The sequence below is a fragment of the Lotus japonicus genome, chromosome 4 (assembly GCF_012489685.1).
Source record: "Lotus japonicus ecotype B-129 chromosome 4, LjGifu_v1.2".
In the NCBI taxonomy this organism is placed as follows: Eukaryota; Viridiplantae; Streptophyta; class Magnoliopsida; order Fabales; family Fabaceae; genus Lotus; species Lotus japonicus.
In genome coordinates, this window is record NC_080044.1 from 38,341,748 (window position 1) to 38,364,163 (window position 22,416).

General features: G+C 37.8%; 1 protein-coding gene across 5 annotated transcripts; it reads left to right on the forward strand.

Moving 5' to 3' along the window:
• Positions 1 to 12,589: 12,589 nt before the first annotated feature.
• On the forward strand, positions 12,590 to 22,152 carry LOC130711920 (uncharacterized). 5 transcript variants are annotated; one of them, XM_057561701.1, is made up of 9 exons: positions 12,590 to 13,825; positions 13,952 to 14,821; positions 19,347 to 19,443; positions 19,577 to 19,698; positions 19,804 to 19,880; positions 20,017 to 20,171; positions 20,291 to 20,408; positions 20,527 to 20,718; positions 20,835 to 22,152. In XM_057561701.1, exons 2-9 carry the CDS (start codon positions 14,767 to 14,769, stop codon positions 21,708 to 21,710), a joined length of 1,692 nt encoding a protein of 563 aa, XP_057417684.1. In that variant the 5' UTR covers positions 12,590 to 13,825; positions 13,952 to 14,766; the 3' UTR covers positions 21,711 to 22,152. The 5 variants fall into 5 exon arrangements, with proteins under 5 accessions (XP_057417684.1, XP_057417687.1, XP_057417688.1 ...); XM_057561704.1 differs by having other exon boundaries at positions 12,591 to 13,825; positions 13,952 to 18,075; XM_057561705.1 differs by having other exon boundaries at positions 12,591 to 13,825; positions 13,952 to 14,026.
• The last annotated feature ends 264 nt before the right edge of the window (positions 22,153 to 22,416 follow it).

Consider the following 22,416-nt stretch of genomic DNA (forward strand, 5'->3'; position numbering starts at 1 on the left):
GACAACTATAAATCCTACAATTCCCAGCGAAAGGTCAAAGAAGAGGACAAATCAGGCCAAAACAAGGGTGTTCAGTGTCATGAATGTGAGGGTTATGGTCACATTAGATCTGAGTGTGCAACCTACTTGAAGAAACAGAAGAAAGGCATGGTAGTGACATGGTCAGATGAAGATACTGAGGATGAGGAAGAATTATCTGCCAACAAGGTTAATGCTTTCTCAGGGGCTGTCAATGACTCAGATTCCAGTGGTGATGAAATGACATTTGAGGATTTGGAAGAGACTTACAAACTCCTACATGTTAAATGGAAGGAAACTTGCAAACATCTGAAGGAGCAAGAAGATGAGATGAAACAAGTTAAGACTGAAAATGAAAACCTAAGGGAGACCATTGATAAACTGCAAGATGATTTGGATAAATGGAACTCAAAATTAAAGGATGTTGAAACTGTTGAAAAAGCCAAGCTTCTGTTAACCATAGCTGATCTTCAAGAGAAAGTAGCTACATTGACAGCCAAACTGGAAAATACCTACAAGTCAGTGCGTATGCTGAACAGTGGATCTAATATGCTTGAAGAGATTCTGGAAGAAACAAGCAAGCAAGGAAAGAGTGTTCAAGGCATTGGTTTCAGTTACCAGTCTGGGAGTGGAGGAAATCAGAAAGCATCAAGGAAGTTTGTAAGAGCTAAAGAAAACTCTGAGTTTAAAAACCCAGAGAACTATCAGAGAGGTCAAGCCCGATGTCACAACATATGCCTCCACATCCTACTACTCAGAAGGCTACTGCTCAAATTCCATGGAGATGTCATTATTGTGGTAGGTTTGGTCACATTAAGCCCTACTGCTTCAAGCTATACGGATATCCTCAGATCCAGAAGGTTCTCAAGACATCTGAGAGAGCTTGGGTACCCAAAGGAGAAGTTTCATGTCTTATAGCACACACATCCTTTAGAGTCTCATCAAGTGAAGACTGGTATTTTGATAGTGGCTGCTCAAAACACATGACTGGGAATAAGGAGTATCTGGAAAATCTCAAGGAATACTCCAGTAAATCAGTCACCTTTGGAGATGGTGCTAAAGGAAAAATCAAAGGCATTGGGAAGTTGGTAAACTCTGGATCTCCTAGTCTGAACAATGTTTTTCTTGTCAAGGGGTTGGCAGCAAATCTAATCAGTATAAGTCAGTTGTGTGATCAAGATCTGGATGTGAAGTTTAGCAAGACTGAATGCATGGTTACCACTAGTGATCAAGAGATTGTGATGAGAGGTGTCAGGTCCAAAGACAATTGCTACATGTCGATTCCACAAAAGAAAGCCCAAGTGTCTAGATGTTTGATATCAAAAGTGGATGAGTTGAATCTATGGCACCAACGTTTAGGTCACATCAATCTCAAGAGTATGCAGAAAGTTATCTCTAAAGATGCTGTACGAGGGCTACCAAAACTGAAAATAGATGAAGAAAAGATATGTGGAGAATGCAAGATTGGAAAGCTGACCAAAACATCTCATGCAAAGCTTCAGCATCCAACTACAACAAAAGTCCTTGAACTTCTTCACATGGACTTGATGGGACCCATGCAGGTAGAAAGTCTAGGAGGTAAGAAATATGTTTATGTCTGTGTTGATGATTATTCCAGGTTCACTTGGATTGACTTCATGAAGGAAAAATCAGAAACCTTTGACATATTCAGAAGGCTATGTCTGAAACTTCAAACTGAGAAGAATTGCTCTATAGTAAGAATCAGAAGTGATCATGGAAGAGAGTTTGAGAACTCCAAATTCTCTGACTTCTGTGATTCAGAAGGAATAAGCCATGAATTCTCAGCTTCAATTACACCTCAGCAGAATGGAATTGTTGAAAGGAAAAACAGGACTCTTCAAGAATCCACCAGGGTTATGCTTCATGCAAGGAAGATTTCCAACAAGTTCTGGGCAGAAGCCATGAACACAGCCTGTTACATTCACAATAGAGTAACCATTAGAGCTGGAACCACAGTCACTCTATATGAACTCTGGAAAGGAAGGAAGCCAACTGTGAAACACTTTCATATCTTTGGGAGTAAATGTTATATTCTGGCTGATCGTGAACAAAGAAGAAAGCTAGATCCTAAGAGTGATGAAGGAATTTTTATGGGATACTCTACAAACAGCAAAGCTTACAGAGTGTACAATTCTCGAACAAAGGTAATGATCGAATCTGTAAATGTCTCTATTGATGATCAACCAAATGAAAGAGAAGACATTGGTGCAACTGAAGATGATGATGGTCCACATGTCACAGCCGATGTCCCAACTATTGACCTCGACATTGAATCAGAAACCAGTTCTGATGAGCAAGATCACCAGATGACCTCTGCAAATAAAGCTCCATCGATCAGAATTCAAAAGAATCATCCTCAAGAGAATATCATTGGTGACCTCAAAGAAGGAGTTACTACCAGGGCTAGAAGCTACATTGCTCATGAATGTTTTATATCCAAGTTAGAACCCAAGAATGTCAAGGAGGCTCTGACGGATGAATACTGGATAAATGCTATGCAAGAAGAACTTGATCAATTCAGAAGAAATGAAGTATGGGATCTCATTCCTAGGCCTGAGGGAGTAAACATCATAGGAACCAAGTGGATTTTCAAGAACAAGTCAGATGAGAATGGTGTAGTAACTAGAAACAAAGCAAGACTGGTGGCTCAAGGATATACTCAGATTGAAGGAGTAGACTTTGATGAAACCTTTGCTCCAGTGGCCAGGTTGGAATCCATAAGACTTTTGCTTGGTGTTGCTTGTCTTTTGAAGTTCAGATTATTCCAAATGGATGTCAAAAGTGCTTTTCTAAATGGTTATCTGAATGAGGAAGTTTATGTTGAACAGCCAAAGGGATTCACAGATCCACATCATCCTGAACATGTCTACAAACTCAAGAAAGCCTTGTATGGATTAAAACAGGCTCCTAGAGCTTGGTATGAACGTCTTACAGAGTTTCTGGTGAGCAATGGTTATTGCAAGGGAGGAATAGACAAGACATTATTTGTGAAAAATGAAAGAGGAAAACTCATGATTGCACAGATATATGTTGATGATATTGTATTTGGTGGGATGTCGAACACAATGGTGGAACATTTTGTCCAACAAATGAAGTCAGAGTTTGAGATGAGCTTAGTTGGTGAATTGAACTACTTTCTGGGACTTCAGATCAAACAAATGGAAGACTCCATGTTTATTTCCCAGGGTAAGTATGCTAGGGGCATTGTCAAGAAGTTTGGACTTGAAAAATCTGGACATAAAAGGACTCCTGCTGCTACACATATCAAGCTGTCTAAAGACAATCGGGGAGGGGATGTTGATCAAAGCTTATATAGAAGCATGATTGGAAGTTTGTTGTACCTCACTGCTAGCAGACCTGATATTACCTTTGCTGTTGGTGCTTGTGCAAGATATCAAGCTGCTCCAAAGACCAGTCATCTCTTACAAGTGAAAAGAATCATTAAGTACATAAATGGTACTTGTGACTATGGGATTCTTTATACAAATGATACTAACCCTTCTCTTGTAGGGTATTGTGATGCAGATTGGGCAGGGAGTGCTGATGATAGAAAGAGTACATCTGGAGGGTGTTTCTTCCTTGGAAACAACTTAATCTCTTGGTTTAGCAAGAAGCAAAACTGTGTGTCTTTATCCACAGCTGAAGCTGAATATATAGCTGCTGGAAGCAGTTGTACTCAACTTATTTGGATGAAGCAGATGCTCAAGGAATATGAAGTTGAGCAAGATGTCATGACATTGTACTGTGACAATTTGAGTGCTATCAATATTGCCAAGAACCCTATACAACATAGCAGAACCAAACACATCGATATCAAACATCACTTCATCAGGGAATTAGTGGAGGATAAAATTGTCACTTTGGAACATGTCTCCACAGAGAGACAATTGGCTGACATCTTTACCAAACCCTTAGATGCTGCTACATTTGATAAATTAAGAGGAAATCTTGGGATTTGCCTCTTCGAAGAAGCATAGCAATTAAAGCCCCTTTTCTGTCTAACGGCTAGTTTCCTTGTAACTACCAGTAACTGCCGTTGTGACATCATTGCTTCCTTCTCACTCAACTGCTATATAATCATCACCAATGGCTTCATCACAATCTCACCACAAGTTGTCAATCTTGCTCTAACAATTTCTGATTCTCATCACTTACATTTCTCTCAATTTCTTGTTTTTGTCCGTTTGCTTTACCAGTTCATCATGTCTTCAAGCAAGAAAGAGTCTGTGAAAGGAAAGATAGAGAGAACTGCTGGTGGTGCTAGGGTTATGGGTTTGCACACAAGTTCTTCCACTCAATCTAAGAAGAACTCAAGAACTCCTTCCAAAAAGCACTACAAGTCTCGTGCAACCTCAATGCAAAACCCAGAAGCCCCTGTGCCTGAGGAAGTCTCCAACACTTCTGTCTCTGCAAATGATGAAGACGATGTCGCGACATTGTCTGATAAGCCTGTCAAGGAAGTTTCACTCTCAAAGGATTCTTCCTCTTCATCCAAGAGTTCTGATTCCATGGCTGCAAACTCAATGGATGTTTTGTCAGAGGAATCGATGAAGACTCCTCCTATTGTTCATGATGTCTCTGATGATGAAGATTCAGAGGATGCGCCTCTGGTGAGTGTTGCTGCCAGAATGCTTAAGCGAAGAAGAGCATCTGTTGAAGAAACCCCTGTTGTCAAGAAGAAGAAAACCAAGATCACTACTGGATCTTCAAAATCAAGGGCAACCGATGCGTCACGGAAAGGCAAGCAGAATGCTGTGGAATCATCAGGGAAGAAAGCCAAGAAGACTACTGGGAAAAAGCATAAAGTTTCCAGAATTGATTTGGAGACTGAATCAGATGTTGAAGGCGATGTCCTGGACATCACTGCCTCTGAGAAGAAAATGTTCTCTGGTAAGCGTATTCCCTCAGATATTCCTAATGTTCCTCTAGATAATGTGTCTATTCATGCTCCAGAAAATGCCTTCAAATGGAAATATGTCTATCAAAGACGTGTTGCCAAAGAAAGGGAGATTGATTCTGATGTGTTAGCCTGCAAAGAGATCATTGCCTTGATAGCGAAAGCAGGGTTGAGGCAGACTGTGATGAACATAGGAAAATGCTATGACAAGCTTGTGAAGGAATTTATTGTCAATCTCTCTGATGATGTTACTAATTCTGCCAGTCCTGAATTCAGGAAAGTGTTTGTCAGGGGTAAGTGTGTGAATTTCTCTCCTGCTATCATCAACCAAACCCTTGGAAGAAGTGTGGCTGAATTTGTTGAAGAAGAACTTTCTCTGGATACGGTTGCTGAGGAATTGACTGCTGGAAGAGTCAAGAAGTGGCCTGTTAAGAAGCTTCTATCAACTGGGGTTCTGAGTGTGAAGTATGCTATTTTGAATAGGATTGGAGTGGTGAATTGGGTTCCCTCTAACCATACTTCTGCTGTTTCTGCTATGCTTGCCAAGCTTCTCTATCGCATTGGGACTGAAATTGCTTATGACTTTGGCAACTTTGTGTTTTCCCAAACTTTGAAGCATGCAGAGACATGTGCTGTGAAACTCCCCATCTCCTTTCCTTCTTTACTGACTGCTATCATTCTGAAACAACATCCTAATATCCTCACTGTTGATGATGTTCCTGTGCCTAAAGGACCTCCCATCACCTTGGACCAACGGTTGTTCCTGGACCCTCATGTCCTGGACATTGATCTGCCATCCAGTAGGACATCTGTTCCTGCCTCTATGTCTGCCTCAGGCACTCACAGTGTCATTGCTGAACTTGAGGCCATTTCTAAGGAACTTCAAGAGACGATCAGGATTGCTGCTGCTAGGAAGATTAAGGTGGATGCTCTCATTCAAACTCTCCAGGGGGAAGCTGGTCAGGAGGGTGAGCATGCAGCTGATGCTGAGAGGGAAGGATCTGCAGAAAATGATGAGGAACACTCCACTTCTTCTGGTGTTTAGTGCATCTCCTAGTTGATTTTTCGTTGGCCTTGGTTAAATTCTTTCCACCTTTGCCAAATTTGTGCTAAAAAGGGGGAGTAGTAGTGTGTTGTGGTTTTTTTTTTTTTGAAGACTTGGTATTCTGGTTATGTTATGTAATAAGTATGCAGCTCTGTCAAGACAAGACCAGTTCAGGAGATATTTTATGTTCAAGTGTTCAAGTGCTACAAGCTAGCTTCTGTTCAAGTATTACCAAGTGTGCTTGTTTAGTTTGTACTGTGTTGCATATGGGTTCTATATACTTTATGCAGTGTTTATTTGGATGCATCTTTTGAGGGGGAGTTCCTCCATGTTTTGGCTGTTGTGGATGCATTGGTTTGAGGGGGAGTATTTCTGCTGCTAACTCTGATGATTTTGATATTTTTTCCCTCTCTGGTAGTGAAGTTGTTTTTAGTCAAAATTTGACAAAGGGGGAGATTGTTGTTCCTTTGTTGTCATCAATTTTGTTAAAAACAACCTGATGTCCTAGCCGATGTTGTGACATCTGCCTTGATGAAGGCCAGGACATCCGCCCCTGCTGGCATGCAAGTGGGTCCCTTGTGGTTATGTTTTATGGTATGTTTTGTGCTTACTTGAAGGACAAGTAACTGATTGTTGGGAGCCAATTGCGGGCTGTTTATTGTTGGAGCAAATCTGTGATTAAAAGATTTGTTTCTATTTTACTTGTTGATCACTCATATCAGATCTTGGAAGATTCTCTACTGATATGAGTTGGATCAAAGTGTTCTTCAGCCCAAATAAACCCTAGCCGCCTCTGCTGAAGTATATATTGACAAAGACCTGAAGCTTGAAGTTGATCGAGAGAATCACCTTGAAGATCAAGTGTTCTTAAGAGTGTAAGTTGTTCTTTGTCTTTGTTAGTTGTGAACTCGTCTTGCTCACTGATTCTATAAAGTGAGACTGAGTTCTGTTTTGTGTTTGAGTGTCAAACAAACCTTGTGTTATTGTTGTTACCAATCACTGTGGCAGTGATTGAGGAAAAGTGAGAGGGGCTCTCATACTTAGGCTGTGGTTCTAAGTAGAATACCACTGGGTAGATTAGGTTAAGAACAATGAACTTGATGTGTTCATGTGTGTCTGTAATACCTAGTTCTTGAGATAGTGGAATTCCTTTTCATTGGGCGAAAGCTAACCAGACGTAGGTGTAGTTTCATCGAACTGGGTTAACAATTTCCTGTGTCTTGTTTCCTTTTAGTTGTTTGTTGTTTTGTGTTCAGGTCTTTCAGTCGTATGATGTTCTAATCGATTGTCCCAGCATCGTGCAGGACATTTGTTCTAAGGGATCTAGAATTTCAAATGGGTTAATGGTTCAAAATTTAGCTATTAGTGGAAGCATTCTTATAAGAATTACTATTATGTTTTGTATGGTATGGTTGAGTGGAAGCATTTCTCTCTTCAATTTTTTCATTATTTCATTATTTAACCAGTGGAAGTAGATTTAGTGTGTGAAGGAAACATTATTCATTAATATGTTTGCTTCTTGGTGTCAAACCTTGGTTAGTTACATTTTCTTTCATATCTTGGTCTAGGGATCTTGAATTTTGAAGCAGACATTTCCTGGTTCTGGTTTATAATTGTATAGTTTTATTTTGTCCAGTTATATGACTATTTTTTAAATGAATTGAGTGCTTAGATTTCATATTTAGTGTTGGACTTTTTGGTCCTCTTCGAAGTATCACTAACACAACCATAAAAAGAACCTTTGAGGTTAAAGTTAAAAATTATCAAAATGTTTAATATGTCTGCATTCACGGATCCTCTAGGGTCAAATTAATAGGAGATAGTTTTATTGGATAGTGATTGAAGTATTTGAATTTGTCTTCACATTGGTTTGTCATTGGTTTGTCATTTGAGTCAATTTTTATTTAGTTTCAAGCTTAGTTTTATCTCATCTCTACTACGTGGCAGTGTTCATGGGAGCATTGTTTTATCATTGAGTGCTTCCCATATTAATCTTCTCGATTCAATTTAAGTGATTCTATCTATTTTAATATTGGTTTTTTTGTTGTAGTTATTAGATGGTGTAAGACCCAAGATTTTAAGCTTAGGATCAGTGGAAGAGATTTCCATTTACGATTAGGGTTGATGTAATGTGAAGGGAAACCTGAACGAAAGTTTATTAAATGAAATATATTTATGAAGGAGAAAGTTCAGGAAAAGTCAAAGGATTGTATCGAAGTCGATTTAAGTTATAGCACGACTAATATTCGCATTTAAAACCTAGGACAAGAACCTTAGGAAATAACACTATGTTCCACCTTTGGAACACTGTAGGATTTTAGTCCAAAAATCTTCAGAGAAATGTTATAACTTCTCTTTTTCCATATATCACAATCGTTTCGAGGCGAAACTCTAGGATCTACGAACGTCCGATTCCAATCATCGGAAGTTTGCCGAAACCGAATCCCTGGTATTTCAAAACCCTAGAATTTCTCGACGATGAAGACTTTTTCTATTCAGAGCTTCAAATGAATATTCTACACGCGTACACCCATTTCTCTTGATGATTTCAATCTTTCTTCCGAAGGAAGTTTTCTATTCCGACATTCGATGCAAAAAGCAACTTATCGGGTAAAATAGTTTTATACCGACTATGCATTAGTTGCCAAAAATACAAGGAGACCTCTTTATAGTTTTGGAATTCTTTCGCCAAAACATATCTATTAATTCACGGAGAATGACGCCGGAAAAATCAGATTCGCGAAACTTTCATTTTCCCGCGAATTGCCAACCTCTATATATAGCCAAGAAAGGAAGAAAAACACAAATTTTCCACCATTTTCCCCACCCAAACCCGCGGCCAAGAAGAAGAAGAAGGAGGAAGAGATTTTGTTCAATCCTTGCTTGATCGTCGATCAATCAGTTGCTGCTTCAAGGTTTCGAGGTATAGTCGCTAATCCTTACCTCCGATCGCTTTTTTCCATAGCTTTTCTGTAGAGTTTTCTGAGTGGATAGTTTATGGGTTTTTGCAAAACTATCCTGAATCTTTCATTTCTGATTCTAAACCTCTTCTATATGTGCCCAAGATCACTTCTGCCGGATTAGATTTTCCGTTATGTCGCCGGAATTCCGCCGGAATCAATTTGAACCTAAAATACCCATTTTTGGAGTTTTTGGTGTAAAGCTTCAACCTTTAGGCTGAAAACTATCGCCTTAGCTTAGTGCTAGTAGGATTAGTTGTCATAAACGTCGTTGGTGACGTCCCTGCAAAATTTTATTTTTGGGATTTCAGTTTTGAAAATCCTAAGTTAAAAGTCATGACCAAAATACCCCTGCGACAGTTTTTGATCCGATAATTTTTCCGAGTTCAGAATACCCTTAGTTACGGCTTATGAAAGCATAGGAACCAAGTTTGATCGAAGAAAAATCGAGCCCCACAATTGTGAAAAGTGGCCGAGCCCTATAGAGGAGGAGGGGGAAAATTCCTTTTCCGAAAACTTGTCCTTTCGCGCTAGATTATCGTACCTCGGAGTATGAACTACTTCGTGTAACCGTAGTGAGCATTGATAGCTTAGTTTCCGATAGATTTTGATAGAATTCTGTGGTTTTACTTTAAAGGTTCTTTTGAAGAATTTCCTGAAGATCAAGGAGCTCATTGTGAAGGAACGTTTGAGGAGAACGCTGGAATAACTAGAGGTAAGGGCAACTTACCTTACTAGCTAATGCCTTAGGTGTCGACGCATTCGACTTGATTTACTGTTTATGCACTTGTTTGTGTATGATTGGGAAAATGTTTTTCTGAGGCTTCGGCTGACAATGTAGATGATGAATCTACTACTATGTTTTTGAGATTGACTTACATGCTATGTGCTATGTGGGTAATCTAGGATGTGTGGTGCATGCCTTATATGCTAAGTGCTATGTGGTTATTGCTTATTATGTTGATATATGACATGTTGATTGATGGTGCTGAGTTATTTATGCTTTAGCTATGAGATCTGAGTTTCTGAATAGTGAGAATAGCGGGCAGGTCATGCCGATTTTATTTTGAGAGTTTTGGGGAAAGTTTGATAGGACGAATGAGATTCGGGCCTTGTTATGGTGTTTTATGGATCGAGACATTCTCTGGAGTCATTTGGGGATTTGGAGATCCCGAGGACTTATAAGAATTGCGATAAGGCTAAAAGGATATTATTTTGTGAAGAAAACTCATAAGACCTTAAACAACCTCTAAATCTTTAAGTAATGATAATAATCTCGAAGGAAGCTTAGGAGTCGAATCTTAGTTTTGGAAAACGAGAAATGTCGTCGGATCCAAGTGTTGAGATATTGAGAGGTTTTGAGTATGTTGATACTCTTGTGCTCTGGGAGCAGTTGTGTTGTTGGGCTATCTGAGAGATGAGCCGGGAAACGGGTAGTTTCCGAGCATGTTGATGCTCTTTGCTCGTTGAGCAGTGTTGACCATCGGATAGAGATGAGTCGGATGATTTGGAGATCATCATGAGGTACAGTTTATACCTTCGGGTACCGTTTATGCCTTCGGGTACAGTTTATACCTTCGGGTACCGTTTATGCCTTCGGGTACAGTTTATACCTTCGGGTACAGTTTATGCCTTCGGGTACAGTTTATACCTTCGGGTAATTCGGACATCGACGGGGGATATGATCGACCGTGAGGTTAGGATCGACCTGTTGATTGTCGGGCATAGCGGAGGGAAAAGTCGACCCGCAGGGTTAGGACTGATCCGGCTATGTCAAGGTTGTAAGTGACACTCGGGAGTTATGGTCGACACAATGCCAGTGTTAGGACCGACTCAAACGTGCCCAGCCTACTCTTTCTGGAACCGTCGAGAGTGACGTTGCATTGACATATCATGCACTCTAATTGTATCGTTATGTGTTTTGATGAGTAGATGTTGATAGAGATCGTTATGTGTTTTGATGAGTTGATGTTGATAAACATCGTTATGTGTTTTGATGAGTAGATGTTGATAGATATCGTTATGTGCTTTGATGATGGAATTGTACTAGAGATTTGATAACATGCTATGCTTAAACCTTAGGGTAGACAATGCAGAACTTATATGTATATAGACAACATATGTATATATATACCCCTTATACCTTATCTGGTGTCTTGTATTCTCTATCCTATATTCCGTAAGTTGACCCTTGCACGTGCTACCTGTGTTTGGGGGGCTATGTATGCCCTTTTGTCAGATGTCGTTGGTGGATTCTTCCGTGATTCCTCGTCGTTCGGGGAAGACCCGGAGCGAAATGACTACTATTGAGCCTTCGACGTGGACCCGGACTTCATGCATGACCAGATGGGAGTCGATGATGGAAGTATGGGGGATGGGTGATTAGAGTCTATTAAGGTTGGGTGTTAGTGTTCTAGCTCTGACTTATTCTTATTTTTGAGGGCTTGTGTTGCTGACACTTGACCTAACATTTTGGGATTGTACATTTTGCCTACGGGCGTTATACTTTTCTACTTTCCGTCACTGGAGGTTACTCGTGACGAGGTCGCTACTTACAGCGGGGAATGTTATATGTATTGTGTATTAGTTCTGTTACCTTTCGCATTTGGGTTTTATCTATTTCAGTCTTGTCTTAGTTATTATCGAAAAAAAAATATTTACGTTTTCCGCATTAAGTTTATTTTGGTTACTAAAGTGACGCCACCGAAATCGGGGTGTTACAGATGGCTATTTGTTGATTCACTAATTCATAGTTTCTCTTTATAATTAGTTAAACAAGATTATTGTCAGAAAGAGTTATTTTGTCATGTCTTATGTCAAAAAAAGTTATTTTATATTGTTATCATTTGTGATGAATTTTTTTAGTTATTCAAACAAATCAGCAAATTTTTAGTAAATTTTAAAAGAGATATTAATGTAAGGCATATATATTAGAGAAAAAGTTTGATCCACCGACGGTGAGTGGATTCAGTTGTGGTCTACCGATAAAAAGTCTAAAGCCAACCACCTTTTAGGGCGTAAGGATTCAGTTGTGGTGGCGGAGCTAGGACTTTTGTGGAGCATGGGCAAGACTAAGCATGAGCCTAATTGCTCACACCTGACGTCTGACCCAGAATTTTAAATTGCGGTCACGGTGCTGCGGATGCGAGCAATCCGATTACCACAATGCAGGTTGCGGATGCTACCGTGTGATGTATAAAATAAAATTCACAAAAAATAAAAAAATTATATATAATAATTCGAAATATATTTTATTTATAATAGTAGATTGTTTTTTATATTTTATTTCATCTCAAAAAGTATTTTAAAAATATACAATGACCCTTATATTAATTTACTAACATTTCCAACAACTAACATTGACCTATAAAAAAAATATAAATATGCTTTCAATTTTCCCTTAAAAAAATATATGCTTTCAATTTATTATACTCCAGAATTGCGACACCTGACTTAAAGAGAAATACTCTTAAAAAATTGGGAAACATATTAATGATAAAAGATTTTCCATTGTTAAAAAAACTGTATTGCACAACTCTCTCAATCTCCTTGCAGCTGACCATTGGATTCATCCCACGGTCTAGATATTTCACTCATTAAAGAATATAAAAAAACTCACGTGACCTATCCATCATTTTCTCCCCTTTCTTCTTCAATTTCTCCCAATCGAAACTGCACCACTCCCTGAGTCTGTTCAATTTCGTTTATTTTATTTCTTGAACATTTGCTTTCAAACAAAACGCAAAATCTCATCAATTCCGTTTTGGATTTCTTCATCAATTTCTTTCAAATAAACACCAAATCTCGTGGATCCTTGTGGTTGGAGAAGATTGGTGTTATTGAAATGTTTTTTGGAAACCTTGGCACCTGTTGGAGCAAGGAGCAGTGCATATCATGAAACTCCTTTACTATGCATCATGTGATATAAGGATTTCTTAGTTTTCCACCAAAGTTTTGGTCAAGGTTTTGGGTTCCTTTTTCCCCTCTTTTTCATGAATTTTACATTTAAGGATACCTAATTATTGTACTTTCCAGTTCTTATACCATTTGATTGATTGTGTGTTAAATTAGTTGTGGGATATTGCATAGTGTCCTGCTCTTTGTATGAGTAGACAAGTTATAGTATTAGATTGTACAATAGTTCAGAGTAATCATGAAATTTTTCAGCTACTCTCATTTGGCCACAGTTTTCCTTTGGTCTGGTCAAGATGATTTCTCAGCTGTTGCTCAATTAGTAGTTGGAATGCAACTAAAATTGAATATCAATATTTGAATATGTATTTTTTTTATCTGTATTTGGTTATTGTATATGAATAGGAATTTTGACCTTTTGTACTTAGTTAGTGAAATGAAATGAGATTGAACTTAGTTAGTGAGATGAGATGAGCTCATCTTCTGGGCAATCTCATTTGTTTTTGAACTAAAACCAATAAATTATTATTTGTCAAGTCATATATCAGTTCTTTGTACTATGTTTATGGATAAGTATTGATTTTTATCATTCATCTGCTATTTGATTGATAAAGCCACTGTAGCATTCCTTTTACTGATTTTTCTGCCAAAAACATGAGCTTCATGTACTTTTATCTGTGGTGGTGGATGTATATCAATAAAATAAGATTTCTTAGTTTATAAATAGCTATGCCTCTAACCATTATTTGTGTACTATCCAATTCTTCAACCTTCTATTTCATTCACTTCCTGAGTTTGAGCTTATGCTTTCCAATGTCTTCTGTTGTGCAAGATTTTAGGAGATTTCCTTACATTTCCAGTGTGAAATATCACTGGAGGATTAAATTTCGTATTATAGCTCTATGAGAAATTCCTCAGCATCTTCTCAGTTCATCTTATTCATCACTAGAGATGTTGACTATTGATAGAGAGGTATGTTGTTATATCTTTTAAGTAGCTTCAATCAAACATTTATTCTTTTGATTTCAGAAATTTAACTTTTGATTTTTGACAAGTTTTCCAATGGAAGTGTTTAAAAATTTCAATGTTGTTTTATAGGGTGAAAAGATGGAAGTTGTTGTCCTCAAAGATGATCCTATTAAGGAGAGGATGCTGGAGGGTGCAGTATACAGGGTATCCCGATTTCACATTGTGCGAGACACTGATTCAAAACCCTTTACTCGACAGGGATATAGGATTATACTGAGTGGTTGTTCTAAGATTTTTGAAATTGAAGATGAGTGAAGGTGTGAAAAACGACTAGAAGGGGGGGTTGAATAGCGTTTTCAATATAAAAACTTTCCCCTTAAGATTTAAAGTAAATCTTTTCGGTTTCTCTAAGATAGATGGTGCAGCGGATAAAGATAGAGAGAAGAGAAAAGCACACAAGTATTTTATCCTGGTTCACTTGATAAATCCCTCAAGCTAATCCAGTCCACCCGTTAAGGTGATTTCTTCCTTCTTAGAATGAAGGCAATCCACTAATCAGATAATTGTTACAACTGCACTTGAAACCTACAAGTGACTAACAATACACTGACTTAGCTCACACTAAGATTCACTCTCTTAGTCTTCTCTAGGATTCGATCAACCTTGATCTCCTAAAGGAATCACCACTAAGATTCACTCTCTTAGTCTTCTTAAGGATACTGACCTACCCGGTCCCTTAAGGAAAATCAAACAACTGTTTGAGGTTGGTGTTTACAAAGGTTTGCTTCTAAATAAGCTGAGTGTAAACTAAATAAGAATAGATGAAGAAAGTAGAGGCTTGAATCTTTTCTTGTATTGCAGCTTTTGATCTCTCTCACTTAGCTTTCTTCTTTTCTTCAGCCTTTTATAGTCCAAGGTGCAAAGGATATTTCTGTTGAGAGAATATGACCGTTGGAGGGCATTTCTGGAACTTCCAGAACCTGTTGTGGCTGAACCTTGGTAGGTAGGCTTGTCAGAATAGTACACTGCTCTTGTACTTCTTGATAGAGACATTTGCCTTTAACCAATGAAATCTGATCAGAGTTATGCTTCGTGTTGGAACTTGTGAAGCTTGGTGATCAGAGTCAGAGGGATGCTTGGATCCTCTGACCTTCGTAACTTCTGCTTCTGGACCTTCAGAGCTTCTAGACCTTCAGAGCCTTCTGGTCCTTCAGAGCTTCTGGTCTTCAGATCTTCTGATCCTCAGATCTTCTGATCCTCTGATCTTCAGATCTTCTGATCCTCTGATCTTCAGATCCTCTGATCTTCAGATCCTCTGATCCTCAGATCCTCTGATCTTCAGATCCTCTGATCCTTCTGATCCTCTGATCCTCAGATCTTCTGACGAATATATCTTCTGGTGTCAGAATCAGAACCTGTTTGTCAAAACACTCAAGACAAACATTAGAGTATCATAGTTGTTCATCCACAAATAAATACTTGTTATCATCAAAACATAGAGTTGTACCACATGACCAAATCTTGATCTTACAATCTCCCCCTTTTTGATGATGACAAAACCATGTATTTTGATGAACAACTCTAAACAAATAAACTGAATACACTCAGAGTATAAGGTATCAGAGTTAAAACTTATCCTGATGTGTATAGTTTATCTTGCTCCTTCTGAATCCAAGACTCGTGCTTGATTCTGAGCTATGCTCCCCTTGAATCTAGTACTTAATATCAACGTTAGTAATATCTAGATTCTGAGCTAAATAATATAGGAGTTGTCAAGATACTATAAGTTCTCCCCCTTTTTGTCATAAGCAAAAAGAATGAAGGTGGAAAAAAAATAGTAAGAGCATAAGACGAAATACTCCCCCTCAGAAGGAATACCAAGGGATACTTGGCTACTGATTAGTGTATCTTCTGATGAGAGCAGAAGTGTGGTTCTGGTGACATCTCCGTTCTGGACAAAATTTCATCTTCAGATACTTCAGAATGAGAAGCTAGGAACCTACTCTTCTTCTGATGACGCAAGTCAGAAGTTGTAGTAGCATCTTCTGATGTTGTTGCTTCTGGTTCGTCAAGTTATGAGTCTTTGTTTCTATCTGAAACAGTCATGCTCATCTCTACGAGCTTTTTCAGCTAGCTTTGACTTGTCAGAGTCAAGCTTATCATTAATTCTAACATGAATAGCGTTCAGACTATCAACAGAAGGGTTCTTATCAAAAACCAATGATTCCTTGACCAAATCTTACTCTACTGATGCCTCCAAGATCAACTTCACCTTCAGGTTCAAGTTTTGGATCTTGGGACATATGCCTTTCTCCCGTCATGTGTTGCCTGCATCCACTGTCCAGGTTCCATGGTTGGAGTTTCGATGGACCTATTGAAGATATCTGCAACATATATAATCTTATCCCTAGGTATCCACTTTCTGGGTCCTTTCTTGTTAGTTAGCCCAGAAGTTCTGACAATTTTGGGTCTTTCAACAGGATAATATAAAGGAATTTGAGCATGATATTTTGACATAGAGAAAGTTCCTTTCTTAAGAGATGATGCAGCAACTTCAGAAGGTTTAGAATAACCAATGCCATATATTCCATTTCTGCTTACGCCATAGATCATTGAAGCCATTAAGCTTCTGTCTACGCTTTTAGCCAGGAATCTTTGAAAAGACTTTTCATACTTAGATTCATTTCTACAATCAGAGGCATCACAGGCAACAATTTCTTCTAACTTAGCAATCTGGTTCTTAAGCACAGAGTTAGAATTGATCAAGGCATGATTATCATTTTTCAAATCAGAAATAATTTTCTCATGTTCAGAAGGAGTCTTGGAAACAGCAGATAAGTCCTTTTTCAGCTTCTTATGCTTAGACAATAAGGAGTTATACTTATCCTTGATATCAGACAATGCATGTTTCAGTTCAGAGGTAGAGAAAGAAGCGAATACCTCATTTTCATCGTCTGAGGTAGGATCTCCTTCTAATGCTAAGTCAGAGTCAACAGCATCCTTTGACTCTGCTCCTTTGTCTTTGATAATAGCCATGAGTCCTTGAACTTCACCATCAGAGTCAACATCCTCTGACTCTGATTCATCAAAAGTCACCATCAGACTCTTCTTGGTCTTGAAATGCTTCTTTGACTTTTTGTCCTTTGATGAGCCTTTGAATTTGCTCTGCCTGTGCTTCCAGATGCAGTTGAGCTTTCTGGATATCAGAGTCAGCTCATCTTCATCAGAATCTTCAGAGGCTTCTTCAGATTCTTCTGCTTCTGCTTGGAGAGCCTTAGCCTTTTCAGATTTGGATTTCAAGGCTATAGACTTCTTCTTCTGATCATGATGTTCAGCACGCTTTAGTTCATGACACTTCAGTATGCTTATGAGTTCTTCCAAACTCATCTCCTCAACATCTCTAGTTAACTCCAAGGAAGTTATCAAAGGCATCCAGCTTTCAGGAAGACCTCTAAGGATCCTCATGACATGATCCGCAGTGGTGTAGCTATTGCTGAGGGGTCTTATTTCAGCAATAATCAACTGGAATCTGGAAAACATATCCTCAATGGATTCGTCAGGTTCCATTTGGAAGGATTCATATTTCTGGATCAAAGACAGTGCCTTTGATTCTTTCACTTTCTTGTTTCCTTCATGAGACATCTTCAAGGATTCAAAGATGCCCTTGGCGGAATCACGATCAGTAATTTTCTCATATTCTTCATATGAAATGGCACTGTGCAGAATAGCTCTTGATCGGTGATGATCTCTGAACTCCTTCTTTTGATCTTCACTCATCTTCTTCCTTGGGATCTTTACACCATGTACATCAACAGGAGGGGTGTAGCCATCAACAACAAAATCCCAAAGATCAGGATCAAAGCCAAGAAAGAAGCTTTTGATTCTGTCTTTCCAGAAATCAAATCTCTGACCATCAAAGATAGGTGGTCTTGCACTGTATTGATATTTGCTTGTAGTAGTGGTGGAATCCATGAGTTTTTCACACTGGCCCGGATCTACTGAACACTGTTAAGTGTGGTAATCAGAACTTGCGCTCTGATACCAATTGAAGGTGTGAAAAACGACAAGAAGGGGGGGGGTTGAATAGCGTTTTCAATATAAAAACTTTCCCCTTAAGATTTAAAGTAAATCTTTTCGGTTTCTCTAAGATAGATGGTGCAGCGGATAAAGATAGAGAGAAGAGAAAAGCACACAAGTATTTTATCCTGGTTCACTTGATAAATCCCTCAAGCTAATCCAGTCCACCCGTTAAGGTGATTTCTTCCTTCTTAGAATGAAGGCAATCCACTAATCAGATAATTGTTACAACTGCACTTGAAACCTACAAGTGACTAACAATACACTGACTTAGCTCACACTAAGATTCACTCTCTTAGTCTTCTCTAGGATTCGATCAACCTTGATCTCCTAAAGGAATCACCACTAAGATTCACTCTCTTAGTCTTCTTAAGGATACTGACCTACCCGGTCCCTTAAGGAAAATCAAACAACTGTTTGAGGTTGGTGTTTACAAAGGTTTGCTTCTAAATAAGCTGAGTGTAAACTAAATAAGAATAGATGAAGAAAGTAGAGGCTTGAATCTTTTCTTGTATTGCAGCTCTTGATCTCTCTCACTTAGCTTTCTTCTTTTCTTCAGCCTTTTATAGTCCAAGGTGCAAAGGATATTTCTGTTGAGAGAATATGACCGTTGGAGGGCATTTCTGGAACTTCCAGAACCTGCTGTGGCTGAACCTTGGTAGGTAGGCTTGTCAGAATAGTACACTGCTCTTGTACTTCTTGATAGAGACATTTGCCTTTAACCAATGACATCTGATCAGAGTTATGCTTCGTGTTGGAACTTGTGAAGCTTGGTGATCAGAGTCAGAGGGATGCTTGGATCCTCTGACCTTCGTAACTTCTGCTTCTGGACCTTCAGAGCTTCTAGACCTTCAGAGCCTTCTGGTCCTTCAGAGCTTCTGGTCTTCAGATCTTCTAATCCTCAGATCTTCTGATCCTCTGATCTTCAGATCTTCAGATCCTCTGATCCTCAGATCCTCTGATCTTCTGATCTTCAGATCCTCTGATCTTCAGATCCTCTGATCCTCAGATCCTCTGATCTTCAGATCCTCTGATCCTTCTGATCCTCTGATCCTCAGATCTTCTGACGAATATATCTTCTGGTGTCAGAATTAGAACCTGTTTGTCAAAACACTCAAGACAAACATTAGAGTATCATAGTTGTTCATCCACAAATAAATACTTGTTATCATCAAAACATAGAGTTGTATCACATGACCAAATCTTGATCTTACAATGAGTCCATACCTCGACATGGATGGTCATTTTTCCACATGGAGAATATCACAAATGTTGGACCCAACTTTGGATATTTAGTAGGTAATATTTGTCTGTTTCTAGCCTAATGTTATAAACAATACATTACTAACTGTCTGGTTCTATTTTAGTTTGTGATTTGTCAAACAGTTTTGTTCTTTCTTATTATTAAATGGGTGAATACTGACTAAATGTTGAACCTTTCACCTAGATGTTATTGGGATTTTATCTGCTGCATCCAAAGAAAAACTTCTCATCAAGGGCAATCACGTTTACAAGATGATGGAGATCGATCTTATGGACAATACGTATTTCACATTTTACTTTTATGTCTAAATTTTTTTATATCTATTGCTCATATTTATTTACTCATGTGTATCTTTTGACTGAAACTCAATTTAAGCGTATGTTTTTAATTTCTGAAATTTGTAATACATGTAGAGGAAAGTGTCATTGTGTGTTGATTGGGGATGCTGTTCAGACACTCTCTGATTACCTGTGTTTAAATTGGGTATTGCGACCTGTTGTTGGCCTTCGGTTTGTTGATGTGAGGAGGGTTGAAGGTCAGGTGTTATTCTTTATTTTAAATAATGTTTTATTAGTTTAATTTCATATGTTTATTATTCATTGTTCATTTCTATTTTTTGATTACTTAAATCTGTTTGCAGGGAAATTTACAGTGCAGATCATTCCTTATGTTTCAAGAATCTATATCAACCAAGTCTTCGAACATTTAATGTTTAATGTTGTTGGCCTTCGGTTTGTTGTTCATTTGCTATTATTTAATGTTTTCTCTTTAAACGAAATTTAAATGTGTTAATGTAGATTGTAAATTACTCAATTTTTTAAGTTAATGTATAATAAACTACTTGTAATTACAGGATGGTGTTTCAGTTGTTTCTGGTTTGGTCATTTCTTTTATCAAAGATTCTCCGTGGTGGTATGTTTCATGTCGCTGCCATACGGAAGTCATACCTGAGGATGATGTTTACAAATGTCATCGTTGTTATCGTAACATTGCCAAGACTATTCGCAGGTTATTGTTGGATGTTTTTTTACCATTACCTCTTTTTTCTATTGATTATTTTAATTTTATTTTAAGAATTATGTATGTTGTATTATCTTTTAATATTTAAAGATGTATATTTTCATCAGGTATCGCATCAGATTGGAATTATTTGATGGCACGGATATAGCTATGTTTGTTCTCAATGATGCTGTGGTGTCTGAACTTGTGGGTCTGCCATGCGAGAAGTTACTTAATTTCATTGAGGTTATATATACATTCCATCCTGTTGTATTAATTTTTTATGTCTGAGTTTCCTTAAGTCTATTCTTATTTATAGTGATTTGCTGTAAATGTCAATGTCTAACATTAATTATTTCCCTAGGATCCATTGGTTCCACAGTATCCGACTCTTCTTGAGGAGAAATTGCTTGGTGAAGAATTTCTCTTCAAGGTTCGGATTGGAGGTCAAATGTCATATAATGGTGAAAGGATATATGAAGTGCTTAGGCTGTGCTCTGATGCTGATGTTATTGCAATGTTCAATTCAGGCATTGCGATCATTACTCCATCGAAGGTACATTTATATGTTTTAGTTGAATTATGTAGAGCTATGTGATTTATTTTGATGTGTTTGTAGTGTCATTTTTATATTCATTTGTTCTAATCATTTGCTTAATCAATTAATGTTAGGATAAGTTTATCCCACCCTTCACTGAGCTAGAGGGCGTTCTGGATGGTGCTGATGTAGAAAATAAGACTGTGACAGATTTGGAGAAAATTGAGGGTGATGATGATAGTGACATGGCAGGCATGAATCAGTTGGAGTATATTTCTGATGGTACAAATCCATCTGTTAATCAACCGATTATTAGGCGGCCACTGAAGAGGAAATTGATCCAAGAGTTTGATGATGCTGTTGATAAATATGTTGGAGTGCTGAAAGCAGTTGAAGTTGCTTTTCAAAGGAAGCTATCGGATAAGTATATTTTTAATAATCTGGGCGAGTGTAGTAGTAAACCTGCTGGTTTATCTTCTTTAAAAGTATTATGTCACAGTTCTGAGGGTGTTAAATCTGATGATTACATTAAGAAGAATGTTATCACTGATGATGAGGAATTAGTGATGGTCCATAAATCTGTAATTGATGTTGGGGGTGATACCTTGGAGACAATGTCAAAGGTAGATGGGGTAAAAAGCAGTTTAACTCCAATGGGAAATGTGAGTTATTTAAGGAAGAAGAAATCGAGTTGTATTGAATTTGTGGATTTGACCATATCAGAGGATGGTTCAAAAGGTTTACCTGCCCTTGAGTGTAATCTGGGAGAGTATAGGTTCAGCCCAATGGGAAATGTTGGTTATTTAAAGGAGCAGAAGTCAAGTTGTATTGAATTTGTGGATTTGACAAAATCAGATCATGGTTGCAATGCTTCAGTTTCATATAAGTGTAACAACAATCAATATGCTGATATTACTGAATCATTCAGGTGTGAGGATAACTTTGAAGTTTTAAGTCAACCAAATGGGCAAGGGGTGGATCCAACTGAAGTTGTTGATCTTACTTTATGAAGTGATGAAATGGATGCTTGGGTTGCAGATATTGTCAAATTATCATATTGTTAGAGATAAATAAAAGAATATCTGCTTGGATTTTATGCCTAGGCATAATATCCTAGGGGATATTTCTTTATTACTAACATATATGTTGATTTTGACAGTGATTATATGAGTTATGGTTTTTTGGCTGGTTATGTAATTTTGGCCTATGGTATATAGGTCTATTTGTTTTTAGTTTAGTTTAAGGTACTTTGTTTTGTATTTGTGTCAAGTATCTTTTTGTGAACAATCAGAGTTAGTTTAGTCATGTAATGCTATGCTGGTTTAGCATGCCCAGGGTTTGTTGTTCTTAAGTTAGCGTATGCTACTGCATATTGTCATTTTTTGTGAACTAGGTCAAAAAGCCCCTGATGTATTTTGTTGGTTTAGTTATGAAGTTTATTTGAAAAGTGTATTTGTTGTTATTTATTTAGTTTTCCTTTATCAGTTGTTATTTAAATTTTTAGTTTTAAAATACATGTAAGTTAAAAGTTCTTTGGTATATTGTCTTGGCCATTTATTTATTTTATGTTGAAGTACGAATTGAAAATTATTACCAAGAAAAATGATATAGTTAAATATATATTAACTTTATAAGTTCAAGTGATTTTACTTTTAAACCCATTAAGTTTTTTTTTAGTAATTGAAAATCTGATAATGGAAGTGCGTAGGTAATAGG